The 17,804-nt window shown below is 39.7% G+C and overlaps 1 protein-coding gene across 3 annotated transcripts in view; it reads left to right on the top strand.

Moving 5' to 3' along the window:
* Positions 1-17,804, top strand: part of stard13b (StAR-related lipid transfer (START) domain containing 13b) — an 80,083-nt gene that overhangs the window by 24,707 nt on the left and 37,572 nt on the right. Inside the window, exon 1 of one of the 3 annotated variants that reach the window (XM_049466939.1) lies at positions 11,817-12,211. The exons of the other annotated variants lie outside the window; for them this stretch is intronic. Coding sequence (XP_049322896.1) covers positions 12,091-12,211 — 121 coding nt within the window. The 5' untranslated portion in view covers positions 11,817-12,090. Of the gene's footprint in view, positions 1-11,816; positions 12,212-17,804 lie in introns of those variants that run through there. 3 annotated transcript variants of the gene reach the window in all.

The following is a 17,804-nucleotide window of genomic DNA, read 5'->3' as shown; positions in this document are numbered from 1 at the left end:
AGCTGATGGGTTTGGGTCAGGAGGGTCTCGGTGGTTCTGATGGTGAAATTTATCAGGCTGGATCAGTAATTCTCTCCTCAAGGTGAAACAACAGATTTATTTGAGGAAATTAAATTAACGGGCTGAGCTCTGTCTGATAGGATTATGTGTCTCTGCTGATTTATATTCCAGTATGGATCTTAGAGCTGCAGTTAGAAATAACATTAGATTTTAGAGGACAGATCCTGCTGGACTCTTCAGGACAAGATTCTTCAGGCCTGAAAGGGATCTTTAAAAACCCTTAAAAATCTGAAAAAAACAGGGATAGTGTAGGGAAAACAGTTCTTTATCTCTGGATTTCAGGATCCAGCACAGTTTAGATGTTTATTACCTAATTTAGTTTATTTGTTTTGAGTCGTGATGGCACTGTAACTGATATGGTGAAGAATCGTGGTGCAGGAACTTTGTATGTGGAGGTTTCTTTAACATTCTTCAATCCAATGAAAGGTTCTGTAGAGAATATAAAAGTGGTTCCTTAATGTCATTGCTTTGAGGACAGGTTTCTTCAGCTCGGGTTCTGGATAGCTCTAAAAACTCTGATTAGTATAGAGTTCCTCAACTGCAGTCCTGAAAGGATGTAGGAAAACCCTTTGATTTAAATAGAACAACATTTTTTAACTCTGGTCCAGAATGGTTCTAGATAAATTATTTGATTTTAATAGGATGGAGTTCTTAAAATCTGGTCCTGGTGCTCTGGGGTCTGTTCTGATTTAGGGATTTATTATCAGAGTAAGTCTTTGTATTTCAGTCAGAAATTCTCTACTGTCTCTCTCACTGTGGGGGAGGATGTTCTCCTTTCTCCATCCGTTCTGTGTTCTGTATTAATAAACGGCAGGTCTCTTTCTCATGATAAACGTCACTTTCTCAGGCCTCCTGTCTTGCAAAAGCTGACATGACTGAAGGGCAGAGACTCTTCACCCCAGAAAGTCATCCAGAGTCTACAGGAGCTGCAGCCGGTCCTGAACAGAAACCCTCAAACTCCAGCGTCTCTCCTGTCTCTCCTCATTTCAGCCTTACGAGTAAAATCCCAATCCACAGAGAAAAACACAGAGAGACTGTGGGAAACTGGAAGGAACTGATTCTCTGTTCGGGACACTCTGCACCCCATATATTAGCATTAGCAACTCGACCACATTAAAGAACCTTTTTCTCAGATCATTTTTACTGCCAGCGGATTTTCGTTTCATCTTTAGAGGAAGTTAAGCTCCACTTGCATTTCCGTGAAGCATTTTTTCACTTCTTGTGATGAAGTTTCATGACTTTCTTATGTGTGTTTATTTAAAATGGTTCTTCACTAAGATTTGCATTGTCCCGAGTGTCAGGAAGCTCTAAAAGAAAATAATAAAATCTTTTAACAGACACTACATTAAAGCTTGCAATGCAATGTTGGAACGATATTCTATAGAATATAAATCCCAAAAATGAGATGTAATTCATCAGTGTTGCGCTAGGCCTTTGGAACTGGTAATACTTTTTCTCAGAAAAAGGGGTTAAAATGTTCGCACACATTGTTCTTGCATTTTCCATTTTAGTCCTGCCTTTCTTCGTAGAACCGTGATGAGTAAGTTCATCTTTGACTCGACCAATTTGAGTAATTTCTTCTCCGTCTATAATATTGAATCTAGCAGTTCAGGCTAATTTTGCTAATGCACTCTTTATTGAACAGCTGATGCTCTAGAGAGCACTTAAACCAGGCATGAATCACCAGCAGCACCCCCTCGCCCCCCCGCCGTCCCCCTGCTGTTCCCCCCTCAGTAACCCCTACCCTTACACACTCCCCCATCCCAGCATTCCCTCTCTCTCTCTCTCAGATATCCACTGTCTCTGGGTCAGTCTCGGTGTCGTATGTTACGTAGGGGACTCTGAATCTGCCGTGTTCAGTTCCCTGCGATGCTCCAGTGCTCGTTATATTATATATTATATAATATATTCCAGAGTGGTTTGCAGCATGGATTTTTATTTTTATTAATGTTGAATAATGACCCTCAAAACCAAAAATCTTTTAATCTTAAAGTTCATTTTTAAAGTAATAATATCATCGGTTTTGAAAAACATGTAAGGAAAAATATAGTTTTAGGTTGATTAAAACATTATATATTTGCTATAGCCAGCTCACCCATTTCCATGGCTTCAGCACATGCACATGTTGTGTTCTATACCTGGCAACCCAGGGTGTGGAAATGGGACTGGGTGTAGGGATTACTGGGATGTACAGACCTGCTGACTGAAGCTCTGCTGATAGGAGCTGCCAGTTATTAAACTCAGCATGTTTCCTTAATATCTGATGATGAAACCTGTTAATATTATGAGATACTACAGAAAACATAATTCTTAATAGTCCTTAATATAAAACAACATTATTTGCCCAGGTTAAATACATTTTAAAGTGTGTTTGTCTATAAATACACTTTAAATACTATTTTTTTTCCTTTTGAATCTCCAGTCAGTCTGCTCTGCATGTGCTCTCTGACAGGAAGCAGTAAAAGAAAATGATAATACCCTTCAGAAGACAATACATCAGAACCTGTGATGTCATGCTGGAACAATATACTAAAGAATAAAAGCCCCAAAATAAGATATAATTTATCAAACCTGGTCTGGGCTTTTGGAAGTGGTGATATTGGCACTGGTGGATCTGATTCCATGTCTTCAATAAGCAGAATATCTGTTCTGGTTTTCCTGAGAAAATATAATACTGTTCTGGAGTTAAAACTGAATAATAAATCAGGGCACTTTGTTTTATACAAAGGAAAATATTATAATAGCATCATAATGACATAGAGTCTATAGTGAATACTGAATCATATTTCTATTCAAGTTCATTAGGAGATCAGATGGAACTGCTAAGAATTAAATCATAAACATACAATGTTTGTAGCTTAAATTTCAAATGAATTAACTTGATAAAACAGTGAATTCGTTCCTTATTCGTTTTTATACAAAAGAGCTATTGATTTTAGCACTACAAATGATAATAATAAAATTGACACTTGATAAAATGTAATCATTTTTCATTAAGGTTTCAAAAATAAGCATCAGATTTTTACTAATATTCCTTATATAAGGTCTATTTAGATTTAGTTTTAAATAAATGTGTTAATATTTTATGATTATCTGTTAGTTGGTAAAGGTGTGTAAGCTATAGTTTACAGTAAAGTGAGATGTAGAGTACAGGTTTTATAGTGTCTGTTTTTAGAGCAGGTTTGGTATTTTTATCTGCAGTGTTTTAAACAGTAGAAGTGTGTTCTGGTTCTCTGTAAAGCAGAAGGTAAACTCCAGACTGGCTCTCTGCGAGACGCTCAGATCAGTGACATCATGTGTAAATTTATAGGCGTGTGGTGATGTGGTGAGCCGGCCGGCTATAAAGAGAGACGCTGGGATCCAAAAATTCCACATGTGGAGAAACGGAAAACGACTTGTGGCTTCCTGAGAGTTTCAGCCGGACTCCCTACTGCCCCGCAGGACCTCTGCAATCCTGAGATTCCTCTAAATCTGTCTGTCTGTCTGTCTGTCCATCACACCATTTACACATATGAAACTTTATATGTGTGAATATAGTATGATATATAGGATATACAGGTATTATTACAAATTTACAGCAAAAGGATTATTACATTTATTAGTAAAAACTGTACAATTAAATAAAAGTATTTAGTTCTCTGTTGGGATAACTCTGTGCTTAACTGGTGACAAATCTGGTAACCAGGCAGCCCAGTTCCTGACAAAGATGTTTCTTAAAGATCCTTCCTGTGTGCACAATTTATATTTTCTATTTCTAGTAAAGTTGTTTATAAAGAATGCATTTAGCTACTTATAAGTTAAACCAATTGCTGACACATATGTGCAAACACACACACAGCTTGCCTAGCCCCTGTAGAGAAATATGACAAATAGTGCAGGACTGGAACAGATAATAAACATGAACCTATCAGCACCATAATAGCAGACTGTATAGAGTGGTATAAAGCCCCACACTGAGATCTGAGATCTGGAGCAGTGGAACTGTGTTCTCTCGAATAACGATGATCCATTAAATGCATTTGGGTTGAGTTGGTGAGTTGGGTTGAGTTGAGGGTGAGTTGGGTTGAGTTGGTGATTTGGGATGAGTTAGTGAGTTGGGTTGAGTTGGTGAGGATGAAGCAGGGTGGTGATCATCCAAACTCCTGATCTCACTAAGGTTCTTGTGAATGAATCCAATCACATCCTCATAGCAATGCTCCAAAGTCTAGTAGAAGTACTTCCTTGGATGTTTGAGACAGTTACTCCAGCAAAAGAAAGAGCAAAACTATTTTTAATACTCTTGATTTTGAATGAAACAGTGAATAAGCAGATGTCCCAATACTTTTGCCTGAACAGTGTATTTTGTGCTTAAAAGTGCTTAAAAACTCCACAATACAACAGTGCACTGTACAATTACAGAGTCAACAACCAGTTTGTCCAGCTCTGTCCAAAACTAACTCTGACCCCTTAAACCAGAGTGAACTTATTCATTCAGGCTCATCATTCCACAGAGAAGAGGCATCTGAAGACAAAGCCCTTTCTAAAGCTTCAGGTCTCCATCAAACTGCAGTCAGAGCCGTACGGTCCAAAACGAGAACATGTGGAACAGAAGTGACTCTTCCCAGAAGTGGACGCCCTTCCAAAACCAGCTAAATCACGAGGAAGTCCCAAAGAACCCAAGAACAACATCTAAAGGCCCACAAGTCCACCTCTCAGTAGATCATACAGAAGATTTAATGAAACGTTTGGAATGGCCCAGTTAACCCTTACAACTCCAAGCTCATGTAATACCAAAGGTGAGATTCATTACTCTGTAGGTAGAAGTATTGATACTCAGGTTTAATAAAATACTTCTGTAGAAGTTAAAGAATTAACTCAAGCTTTTTACTCTTTAAGTAAAAGTGTTTAAAAAAGTACTGATATCAAAACTACTTAAAATATAAAAGTAAAAGTAATATAAGGAGAAAAAATAAAACCATTAAGATCAAAAACTTAGGGGGAGCCACAGAGTCCTATAGTTATATATATATATATATATATAATCAACCTCGTCATGGTGATGGTTGGTGTGTGTGTGTGTGTGTGTGTGTGTGTACGTGCATGTTTATGTGACTCATCCACATACATGGTCATCATTTCCTGTGTTTGTTTTTTTATTCGTGACTCAGGCATGTTTTCTTTCACTTGAGAGGAAACCTTTAATTTAACGTTTCACATTCTTGGGCCTGAGTCCCGCTCTGCCCGTTACAAATAAACTAACTGGAGATGAACTGGAGCGGTGGAGTGACCAAGCAATCATGAGAGCCAATCCCAGTGTCCCTTTTACTTATGATGACTCTGGATGAACGTGGATGAAATGATGCTAACAAATTTTGGAGTCAGAGAGAAATTCCTGTTTTAATCCCACTGGTTTAACATTGGAATAACTCAGCCAGTTTCCAAATGATGAGAGGAATCCTATGTGTTTAGTAAAATTCACACAGCATCAGGGGTTAATGAGTAGCTTGGTGAAATATTAGACCAGTGTTAGAATAGATCTGGTCATGTGTGGTGATTGATGATTTTAGTTTTGCTAAAACTTCCAGAATAACATATTTTATCAAACATCACAAAACTATCACAAAACATTTCATCAGTTGTCCCAAACTGAAAATCATCAATTACCTGTGAACATACAGCCACTCTATTACACACACAGTCTAAACTGACATTAACACAAGTGTAATAAAGCTGTAATAATGTGCACTTCACCAGTAGTTACCCTGTTATTACACGTGTAATATGTACACTGTTATTAGAGAAACATTATAAAGTTGGACCCAAATATTTCAGTACTCATTTCAGTACAGTAACACGAGCCCTCAGATTTCTAACTCCAACCAGCACTTGTTTACTACACATGATGTTTTTTAACATCAACAAATGTAATATTAATGTATTAAACTGGCTGTTTCAGTGCAGGGGGGTGATGTGTGACTCCAGCGTAACTACAGTAGATCTCAGGAATGCAGATCCCGCGCCGGCGTTCTGAGAACTGCTGTATTTTTCATGTTGTTGACGGGACACAGCGGTGGGGCACCATTCAGTCCTGCAGCTGCAGACTGAGAGCAGAATTCTGCAGGACCTGATCTTCCCCGAGTTCCTGCGCCAGAGCCGGATTAAATAATTTGGTGAGGTGATCAGAGAGGTGATCAGAGAGGTGATGGAGGAGAGGAAAGGACCAGACTTCCTGTCCTGCTCGCCCCGCCCTCTCTGGCTGCGGGACAGCTCGTCTCAGCTGGATCACCTTCTGTTTAGTTTATTATAGTACGGCTGATTAATGCAGACAGCGGCTGGTGGCAGGCAGAGAGTGGCGGGTGAGAATGAGGTCTGGCAGAACGCCTCGAAGAGGGGCGGCGGGTCTGGGCGGAGCGGAAGAGTGATGGGGGGGTTGGGGCGGTGATTTGGTCGGTGATTTGATTAACTAGTTAACTAATATATAATATCTGATTGGTAAATTTATCCTTCTTATCCTGCCTGAATGATTCTTCTCTAGTTTGGTGTTTTGCTGTAGTTCTTCTCACTACTGGTAGAATGGTTTACCTGCAGTGCTTTTAGGTTGCACAGGTGCAGGTCCAGATCTTACAGATGGCACATCCTTTATGTTGTCAGAAGAAGGTTTGCTGTGTTTATCAGCACAGTCTCAGGATCATGAAGGAGATAGCAAGACACAGAAGAGTAGCTGGACATTAACTCAGCATGTTGTCTGTTTCCTGTGACTAGTCCTCCTGTCCTCCAGACCTGAATTCAGTTGAAATCTGGTAATTCAGTGCTGTGGAAACGTGTGTTCACTCCTCCTGCGTGTGTTAAAGAGTGATTTATGATCTGAAGAGTGTTTGCTGCTTTTGGGAAGTGATATTATATATTATTATTATATATATATATATATATGAACTGAAACCCACTGCTCACGTAGTTTACACTGTTAGTGCACACCTTTATCAAATCAGAGCCTATCTGAGTGTGTGAATTGTGGAGGAGGGTCAGTCTGAGTGTGTGTGTGTGTGTGTGTGTGTGTGAGTGCATGTGTGTGTGTGTGTGTGTGTGTGTGATATAATCCCTCTTGCTCTAATAGAAGCCAGGTGGTGTGTGGAGACTGTAAATGTTTTCCCATGGATTTCTGTGGTTGGCTGAGTCTTAATAGATTCTGATTTGACAGCAGAACATGATGCTTCATCATACAGTTAAACAATAGCACCCCCCCAGGCCTCCACCACCCCCCAGAAACCACCGCTGCCGCGCTGCTTTGTGTTCTGGTTTACATGAGCTCCAGAAAACCGCAAGCGACTTGCAAACGTTACTCAGAATATCATCTAAAATCTGCTGTTTCATTACAGCTTTCCTTCTTTCTCACACTCCCTTATCCCTCGTTCAGCATCACATGCTCACCCTACCTTAATCACACTGATCCCACGCTGCTCTATACAGCATAACCCTGTGATTTTATAATGAAATCAGATACTTTACTTAAAGTTACAGGTGTGTAAAAGCACAGGACTTCATTAAAGCGATGTACTGTATCTCCAGAGCAGATAAACGTGAAACTGTTAGCACCATGCTAATGCCAGACCTGATCATGACATAAGAGTTTTGTGATTTTGGGCCCATTTTACTGCTTGTTTTTAAAGTAGAAACAACAGTGATTGAGGTTAATTTCACTGCACTCTACCAAACGTTTCCTATTAAACTGTACCAATAAAAATACAGCTTTCTATTTTAGGCCTTCTAAAAAAGTCCAGAAGGTTTTTCTTAAAGACATTAAGCTGTAAATGTAATCGCTTCCATTTATATAAATAGAGATCAGTGGACGTGGTCTAGAACTTCTCCTTTAAAGAGCTGCATTGTTCTGCATTGTTCTCACGTCCCTCAGAGAGAAATAAACTCTTTATTTTAAACTGAACGTGAACTGAAATGAAGTTTACCTCGGAACCCACAGTACAGAACTATCGCTTTAAAACTTATTCTTCCCAGTTTCAATCCCCTAATCTAAAGCCAGATTTACACCACATGTGGTTTTTCTGGAAAGCTGGAGACTCGGCTCGGGAAAATTCGCTCAGGAAATTTATAGCGCATGCCTCAGATGGTCCTGCGCGGGATGGGGGGACGGGAGGGGGGGTCCACGCCTTGAATCCATTAAGATGTGAGCGTAATCCCTCTAGAGGATTCATGGGGCCTGTCCTGGGACCTCCTGCCTGAAGAGAAGGCGGCCAATCAGAAGCCAGAGAATTTAGTCTCGCAACATCTGGGCTTTTTCCCATCACAGCTCATTGGTCAGTCTGGAGCGGTGAGTTCAGGCAGGGAAATGATCAGACTCTGCTTTTCTCCACTGTTTCAGAGTGAAGTGAAGATAATCAGCACAGTCGCTGTAGCAGAAAGTTCTGAGGATAAACTGTAAAAAGTAAAGACTCTAAAAAGTCTGTTTGCTTTTAAAATGATATTAATAGACTTTAATTTCAACTGAATTTGATTAGATCAAATAGTGTTTTTTTATTCTCAGATAAATTTAGAGGTGAATATTTGTTTCTCTGTGTATAAATAGAATGTATGATCAGGCTTCAGTTGGGGTGAGAAATATCCACATGCAAATTTACAAGCTTATTTACCACCCTGTCACTGTGCCTCAGACAGAAACACACTGTTTTTATTTCTACAGTGAGCTTGTGCTTTTATTGGCTGATTTACAGCACTGTGACAGACCACAGCTGCCTAGCCTAGCCTAGCCTAGCCTAGCCTAGCTTTACCCAGTTTAGTCTAGTTTAGCCTTGCCTAGCACTGCAACAATCCTGTGTCTTACTGTCAAAACACAACCTTCCCTCCTGCACCTCCTGTCTCTACCAATCATCTACCAGCTCAGGACTCCATTTCCCATAATACATCACATACATAAATCAACCATGTGTAATTGTGTGTTTGTGTAATTGTGTGTGTGTGTAGTTGTGTGTGTGTAATTGTGTGTGTAATTGTGTGTGTGTGTATTTTGTGTTAGTGTGTGTGTGTGTTAGTGTGTGTGTGTGTAATTGCAGTAAAGGGGGCAGCAGTGTATTTTGGGTTCAGAGAGTTTGTGGCTGTTTGGGGAGAAGATAGTAAATGATTGGTTGTTGCCAAAACAAGCAGCACTGGGTCAGTGTAGACCTTCAGATGCTGAGCATCACTTCCTGTCCTCAAATCAACTTCCCAGAGCTCAGAGTCACAGTCTGGCCCCAGAAATGTATTTTTTCTCTGCCCCAAAGAGTCCTATTCTATTGTCATTATTTCTCTGTAGGCATCAGACAGGGTGTGGTTGTGCTTATTGTTATATACATGCATTCATTAGTAGGGATATCCACAAACCTTTAGACATATATTTTAGCCTTTATTTTTAGGGATCAACATGATTTAATGAGAGGTGTTGTTTTGGTATGTAAAGGTCCAGAGCTCAGCCCAGTTCATAAGATTTCTATTTACAGATTATTTTAAGCATCCTGTAAAATATGTAGTTTTTTTCTGATGGACTGCGGCTGCTTTGCAGCTTTAGAACCTGGAAAACTTGCTTTAATGGATGGAACCATGAATTTTGCTCTTCTCCAGGAAATCCTGAAAGAAATTGTCTGTCCATCAGCTTATGGCCTTAAGCTCAGGTGTACTTGGGTTCTGCAGCAGGACAATAGCTCAAAGCACACCAGCAAGTCCAGCTCTGAATGAACCAAGTTATTAGATTTAGGGGGCAAACACTTTCACACAGGAGCAGGTGAATTTAGTTTTTTAGTGGTTTAGCACTGTATATTTAAAAGTATTTAAACGGCAGCAGCATCTCCAGTATATTTAAAATTTACCCACCAATAAATCCGCCCTCATCCTTCACCAGTTTACAGTTTATACTGGTTACTACTGACTGAGCACTACAAGGTGACGTGTGTGCACTACAAAGGAATCAATTTATATGTACTGTTACTATTGTCCATTTTAAGCACAGTGCTAAATAATCAGTAAACTGTATTGTTGAGAAGGTTTGATGTGAAAATCCCTGGATCCAAATATAAAATGATCTTCTCACAGATATGGAGCTGATTCCTCTCTAATGTGTGTTTATACTGTATTACTGTATTAGAGGAGCAGCAGGGCAGTGGTCTGGATCTACAGGCTGGAGGTCAGTCTGTAAAGAGCTGATAGAGTGAGACAGGCTGTAAGACAGGCTGTAAGACAGGCTGTGAGACGGGCTGTGAGTGTGCAGTGCGGGTCGTCCTGCTGAGCGAGTCGAGCTGAAAATAGAAAGCTGGATCTCAGCAGGGAGGAGCTTCACTCATCAGATCATCTCAAACATCTAAACCCTGCAGAGAAAGAGAAGAACACAGCTGACTTTACTACAACACTCCTAATAAATAAATCTGTTTAATCAGAAACAGTTTAACACATTAAATAGAATTTTGTGAAAAATAGCAAAGCAAACCATATTAACAACCCCCACTCTAAACTTTATATACTGTAAGAACCATTTCACACATTTATCTTCAACCAAACGGATTTAATTTTACTGAAAACACAGATTTTAAACTTTCCTAGAATTTGTACAATTTCAGTTTTTTAAATGATTCCAAACATTTCAACAGAAATTCCAAGTTGTTTAATACGAATTCCAAATTTTTGTATAAAAATTCCAAATTGTTTTTTAGATATTCAAAATGTTGTACAGTAATTTTAAATATTTGATTAGTGATTGTGATATTCTGAAGAGATATTCCATATTTTGGAAGAGTGATTCTCTTTTTTTAAGAAATTCCAAACTTTTTTTACAGTTATTCTGCATGTCTGTAGATTAATAAGAACTGAGATTGCAGACTTTTGTAGAGTGATTTAAAGTTTAGTGTTGATTCTAAACTCGATCTTTACTGGTGGTCGGTGTGAATCAGCTGAACACAGTGTTGAGTTAAACACTGAGATGGAATTGTGTCTTTAGTCTCAGAGTTAGAAATTCTACAGCCAATCACACATCAGGGAAATGTTTAACCCTGACCTTCGACCTTTGACCCATAAGCGGAGGCGTGGCAGATTCCGTCCATCTTTACCCAGGAGGATTTTCCATCAGACGACTCAATAACTCAATTACACTCAAAATACTCAATTACACTCAAAACCCTCAACGCTCTCTTTCTCTAACTCTTACTCACTTTATTTACTGTAGAGTAAAGCTATAAGACCCTGAAGGACAGTAAGTATGGAGATGTACAGATTCATTATCAGAACTGTCCGTCTTCATCGGTCCAGTGCTTCACCTGCTTCACCTGCTTCACCTGCTTCACCTGCCAAATCCAGCGCTTTCCTCTCTGGCATGTGAAACATTTCCCAATCCCAAAAATGCAAGCTCCATCATTATTACAGTTTCCTCACAACAGACCATAAACATGGTCTAATTGTATTATTAACACTGCTGTCTTACACACTGCTTTTGGATAACTTTATGCTGCTTTACTCCTGGTGCAAAAATTCAAGCAGTTCAGTTTGGTGGTTTGATGGTTTGTGATCATCCATCTTCCTCTTGATTATATTCCAGAGGTTTTCAATTTGGTAAAATATAGATTTTTGCATTTATAGTGTGTGTGGCAGACTGTGGGTAAATAGTGGGAGTGAGTGTGAAAGTCACCTTACTATCAGAGCTACTGCACTACAGCACGTAGCAGAGAGAGAGAGAGAGAGAGAGAGAGAGAGAGCAGCGCGCGGGTTTTCCGCTCTGAAGTGGAAAGTTCTCTGGAGAGCAGCAGGAGTGGAGGAGGAGTGGAGGAGTAGGGGAGGAATAGAGGAGGAGGAGTGTAAAGCAGATCTGCGCGCGGAGAAACTCTGGAAATCTCGCCTCGTTCCTCTTATTCTGGAATATCAGGATTAGCGGGAATATCAGGAATACCGGGAGTACCGGGATTATATTACTGGGGTCGGAAGCCGGTATGGAGGCGCGCTCTCGCGCGCGGCGCGGTTCCGGAGGAGCGGATCAGCAGCGGCTCCGCGGGAATAAAAAACCGGCAGAATGATCCCGGATTTACCATGAACTCCAGAAGATCCTTCAGCCTGAAGCTCCGCCGCTCCTTCAGCCAGCAGCTCCGAGACTCCACCTCCACCGCCTGGAGCTTCCTGCGGAGAACCGGCCGCGAGACACGGGTAGCAGGTCAGTTCTGCACAACCAGAACCACAGAACTGTCCAGAACCTTAAATACAACTAACCTGAACCGAGAACAGTGCAGAACCACACTGATACTACCATTACATTAATATACATACAGCTAACCAGAACCAGAACCACAGAACAGTCCAGATCCACACTGATACTAACACTCAGGAGAAACTGTAGCTAACATTAGATACATACAATAACCTGAACTGTGAGAACTTAAAGACTGAATAACTGCTCTAGAACTTCTAGTTATTCATGCAAAGAACCATTTGAGATTTCTCGCAGGTCTGTGCAGGACTACAGTAGAAGTCCTGCTCTCAGACCGGATAAAACATGAGGGCAGAATCAGTAACTACTGTATCTACTAAGAGCTGAAGGTCCAGAGAGCTTCTGGGACTTTAGTAAATACTGAATACCTTCAGCAGTGGAACTGTACACATACAAATATGAAAATAAAGAGTCTCAAGTATCCATATACAGTACATATACATGTATTATAAACATAGTGTACATATTGCAGTATAAATAATAATGAAAGCATAATTAATGCAGTATAAATGATAAAACATATACACTGGGTTGGAAACACCCATACCTGTATAAGTTGTGAGGTGTTATCTTGTGAGTGAGGAGTCTGATAGTGGGTGCCAGATGAATGTGATGCTTCGTTTATGAAGCTGTGTGTGTCCCTCTATCTCTACTTGCTGTGGGTACGGCTACTGTTTCTAGTTTTCTCACCTCTATCACATTAAAACAGCAGAAAAAGTCTGTTAAATGTGAAAATGCTGCTTTTTGTAAATAATAATTGATTCTGTTGGACACATTTTGGAGATACAGGCTGAGTTGAGTGTAAACTGTGTGAGTGAGCCCAGCCCAGGCTGTTCTCTACAGGATATTACTGTACTGACTGATCAGTGCAGTGAACAGGATCACGCTGGATCTCACGTTACATATTAATGCAGTGTGTTTCACACGGCCTTCAGCTGGTTAAATCTGCGTGTGTACAGAAGCGTGGACTTTGCCTCGCTGTTTATTCACTGTATAACCCGTCAGTGTGAAGAATCACAGCTTTACGTAATCAGAGTGCTGTCCTTACCTTCAGCTTTTATATTAAACTCTGTGCATAAATATTAAACATAACCTGCTTTTATTTCAGTTAAAGACAGGTGTAAAATATGAAACTCACTGCAACATAAAAGAGTTAATGTCTATCTACTGTACAATCTTCATTATCCCATATAAATTAAACTGATTATTCTCCCAGCCCAAGTTATGCTGGTTATACTGGTGTGGAGGATTGTTTACCCTGGTGGTGTTGGGTTAGAGCGTGAATAAAGTCTTCAGCAGTGGCTGCACTGCAATTTCAAGAGATCCTTTTTGGTCATTATGTGGATATTCTTGTCTCTCTCCTGGTTTTATAGGTTATATAGTGAAGTTTAATCAGAAATGCTGTGTTCTAGATGAGTGTTGAGATGGTTTTGCATTAGATAGATCTCAGTTCCAGGATCTGCAGCTCCTGTTCAGAACAGCATTTTTAAGCTTGTAATAATTCTGTTCACATTAAGAACATCACAGCTCTTCTACAGGAGTAGAAGTAATTTTAAATGTAATGTAATGTAATGTAAATGTACGTCTACAGGTGGAGGTATGAAGGTGTTGGTGATCATATTTACTGTAATGTCTGTTCTTGGTTGATGGATGAAGGTGAATGAAAGAAATTATCTTTTCTCCTCTTTCTGATTCTGTCTATTTATTGGAATTACCTCTGGAATAAAAGCAGCACAGCCTCTAATATCTCTACATCAGTGTGCTAATGCTCCTCAGTGATTTGAGTCTGGAGCACACAGTGTTTATCTGATACTTACTGTTCTAGATTTTACCATAAACCCACAGCAGCTTTAAACTCAGTGAGTGAACATCAGGCTGCTGCTTTGATCTAAAAGATATTTGTTTGGAGATATTTTAGTGTAGAAACGCAAAAACGCACCACTCTTCTATGTAATGTGAATAGATCCAGAGTGCATGGGGCTGGAGGTGCACTGTATTGTAAAGTTTAGTCAGTTTAAACACTGGTCAGCATGTTCATGCCAAGGTGACGTGAATTTTATATGACTTTAAATGAATTCTGATAGTAGTAGGAGCAGACTTTTTGTTTTGTTTTGTTTCCTTTTAAATGTTTATTCCTGTATTGGTACAATAAAACTCCAACTATACGTAATAGTAATGTAAATATTGAATACAGTACAAGCTTATACTGCACTCTATGCATTAGTGAACACAGCGCTAAAAGGCTGTGTGGTAGTGCTGCTGTTGTTGAGGGGTTAATGTGGTAGTGCTGCTGTTGTTGAGGGGTTAATGTGGTAGTGCTGCTGTTGTTGAGGGGTTAATGTGGTTGTGCTGCTGTTGTTGAGGGGTTAATGTGGTTGTGCTGCTGTTTTTGAGGGGTTAATGTGGTTGTGCTGCTGTTGTTGAGGGGTTAATGTGGTAGCTGGGGGTAATGGAGGATCAGCAGGAGGATAATTATGAATGTAGGATCTGAACATTACTGGAGTGCTCAGCACATTCTGTTCCATCTGAGTTTTTTATAGATTGGTGTGTCAGTCATTGTCTGTCTGTTTATAAACACAAATATAGCTACAGAGAAAATCCAGTGTCTGATACTGCCTTACAGGACATACAGTTATAGCAGGACGTACAGTTATAGCAGGACTTACAGTTATAGCAGGACTTACAGTTATAGCAGGACTTACAGTTATAGCAGGACGTACAGTTATAGTCAGTGTGCAGAAACTGAAAGCTTCTGTCTGGAACTAAACTGAGCATGCAGATATTCTTCTCACTCTGTGTGAAGTGGTGTTATTAGATGTGTAGATGAGGATGTAGGTAGTTAGAGAATAAAGGTTTACGAGACGTTGAGCAGTTCTGTATCTCAGACCAAAAGAAACATTAATAGATGTAGCAGTGAAAAGGCAGAAGGATGGAATAGAGACGGGACTGATCTGATTCAGTATTGGTATCGGGCTGATATTGATGTAATTGTTGTATCAGTTGAACAGGGCAGATCTGGGTTGTGTTTCTGGACTGTGTTTCTCAGCTGTGTTTCTCAGCTGTTTCTCAGCTGTGTTTCTCGACTGTGTTTCTCAGCTGTGTTTCTCAGCTGTGTTTCTCGGCTGTGTTTCTCAGCTGTGTTTCTCGGAGCAGAATGTGATGCACCTGCTGCTTTTCTCTGGCGTCGGCTCATCTCTCTCTGCCAGAGCCGCTTCCCAGAAGAGCACAGAATAAATATTATGCCCGTCCAGTTTTCCACTGGCTGTGTTATATCTGTGTTATATCTGTGTTATATCTCTGCTCCCTCTCGCCGTCCTTCTAATGAAGAGCAGAGGCAGAAACCTGAACCCAGATCTGCTCAGGATGAAGCTCAGACTTTATGTGTGATTTTTATTAGTGGTGATGTTGATGGTAGAGGGGTTACCAAGTTTATAAGTCACTTATTATAGAGTTTGTTTAGAGATCTGTTGATTTAAGTTTTTATTGATTGTTTTATTGAACCTGTTTATTGTAAAAAGAGAGAGAACACCTGTTTGATATGTGCAGGGAGCGGTAAGGATCGTGACCGGTGGTATCTGGCCAGAATTGTCCAGGCAAACAGATAATATTTAATGAAATATCCTACATGCACATTTACACACAGATCACTGCAGAATTCTTCAGCTTCCTCAGGATCTACTCTCTTCATTACTGCTTTAAACATATAAAATATAAAATATATAAAATATAAAATATTGTGAATTCACTAGGTGTTCTGTTAATCAGTTTTCTCATTTATTACATTCAGAATAAGAAATCATTTTGAAATATTGTTTGTTGTTAAGATGCAAACGTATCTATTGTAATTACGAGCTTTTATAATGAAATTGAGTTTTGTTTGAAACTGATCCCGTTTTTAAAAATTAGTCATTTTACTCCATTTAACTCTTTACAGCAGGACATACTGTTTATATTCACTCTGAATCGGATCAGACAGGACTGGGTTCAAAAAGCAGCGGAGAAAAAAGAAAATGAACTTGTGCTGTTTAGACAAGTGGAGTCATGATTTTATTTCTATAGTACAAATAATAGAAATACATACAATGAAATATACTGTTTAAAAATATAAACAGTACAGTACACACTTTTAACAGTTATGATGGTGTTTAAACTGCTTCTGTCTCACAGAGTTAAACACACACAACTTTAATGTTGATTTAATGAGTACGGGAGTAACCAAAGCTTATGAACATGAACCTGAATAACAATCAATATCAACACTAATCAGTAAGTGATATTTACCTGTGTGGGTAAGGAAGGGGCGGAGTCTTGCTCTGTGTGAGCTGCAGGTAGACGTTATTCAGCCTGAGTTTCTTTAGCTGTATTAATTGAGTGGGCGGGGCTCTGAAGGCTGTAAATGGGCCTTTAGATGAATCAGAGTGTGGTGCAGGAAGTGTGAGGTCATGGTGAACGTCACTGTGAACACAGGAAGTCACACCTGTAGTGATTAGAGAGTGTTCGGCTGAGCCGTTCGGTACAGAGTTCAGTCTGTTTGTGCCGCTGAGCTTTAGGTAAATAAATGAGATCAGTGGTGTCGCCATGGCGCAGACTGACAGGGCGGGGCCGGGGGTGGTGCAGCAGGAAGCAGGGTGGTATTCGGGGTATAACGGGAGGCTGAACACGGCCGTCTGAATCATGTCTTTGTGTGGTTGAACCGTGTGTCGCTCGGGCGGTGCGGTTAACTTGGTTCTGTGCCAGTTTACTCACTTAAATTTACTCACTTTGAAAAACAGCAGCATCACTTCTCTCTCTCACACTCAGTTTAAACTCATGTTTAACTTTAAAATCTGCTGATATTTGGTAAATTATCATGTGATCTACAGCGGGGGGTGGGGGGGGTGTTCCTATGAGGCCTGGTGTGACGTGAGAGATGATGGTGAAAGTGTGTTTAGCTGTTTCACATGGTGAAAGCTCACTCTGCTGGTGGTAGGTGGGTGGGTGAGTGGGTGGATGGGGTCGGGGTGGGGGGGTGTTGTTACACTATGTCACTTTCTTTTCACACTCTTTTTTTGAGATTTTTTTAAGAAGTAGCCATGATATAATCAATACACCACTGTTTATTTATTTATGTATTTCTCAGTGTAGAGGTTAGACCTGTAACAATAATAATCACATTATACATCTACATTTTACACATATCCTACTCCTTAAAATTTGTAATATTCTATCAGTACCATAAATTGGTCTTAGTATGAGAGCAATATAGATTATCACAATTATTTCTGAGGCAATGTATCATCCAGAAATAAGCAGTTATTGTGATAGGCTAAATTGATGTATATTTGGTAAGCCTGTTATTTAGACTTTATTTAAACAGCCAAGCTATTAAATAGTGTGTAATTACATTTTAAAGTTCCAATTCTATCAGTATCGTAATATTTCTTAATATGAAGGTAAAATCGAATATCGCAATTATTTCGGTTGCAATGTATCGTCCAGACACAAACACTGTTATTATGATTGGCTAATAGAGTGTGTATATTTATCAGACCATTTTATA

Source organism: Astyanax mexicanus, chromosome 18, assembly GCF_023375975.1.
Source record: "Astyanax mexicanus isolate ESR-SI-001 chromosome 18, AstMex3_surface, whole genome shotgun sequence".
In the NCBI taxonomy this organism is placed as follows: domain Eukaryota; kingdom Metazoa; phylum Chordata; class Actinopteri; order Characiformes; family Acestrorhamphidae; genus Astyanax; species Astyanax mexicanus.
The sequence above is the reverse complement of the archived record's forward strand: the minus strand, read 5'-3'. Positions and strand labels throughout refer to the sequence as shown.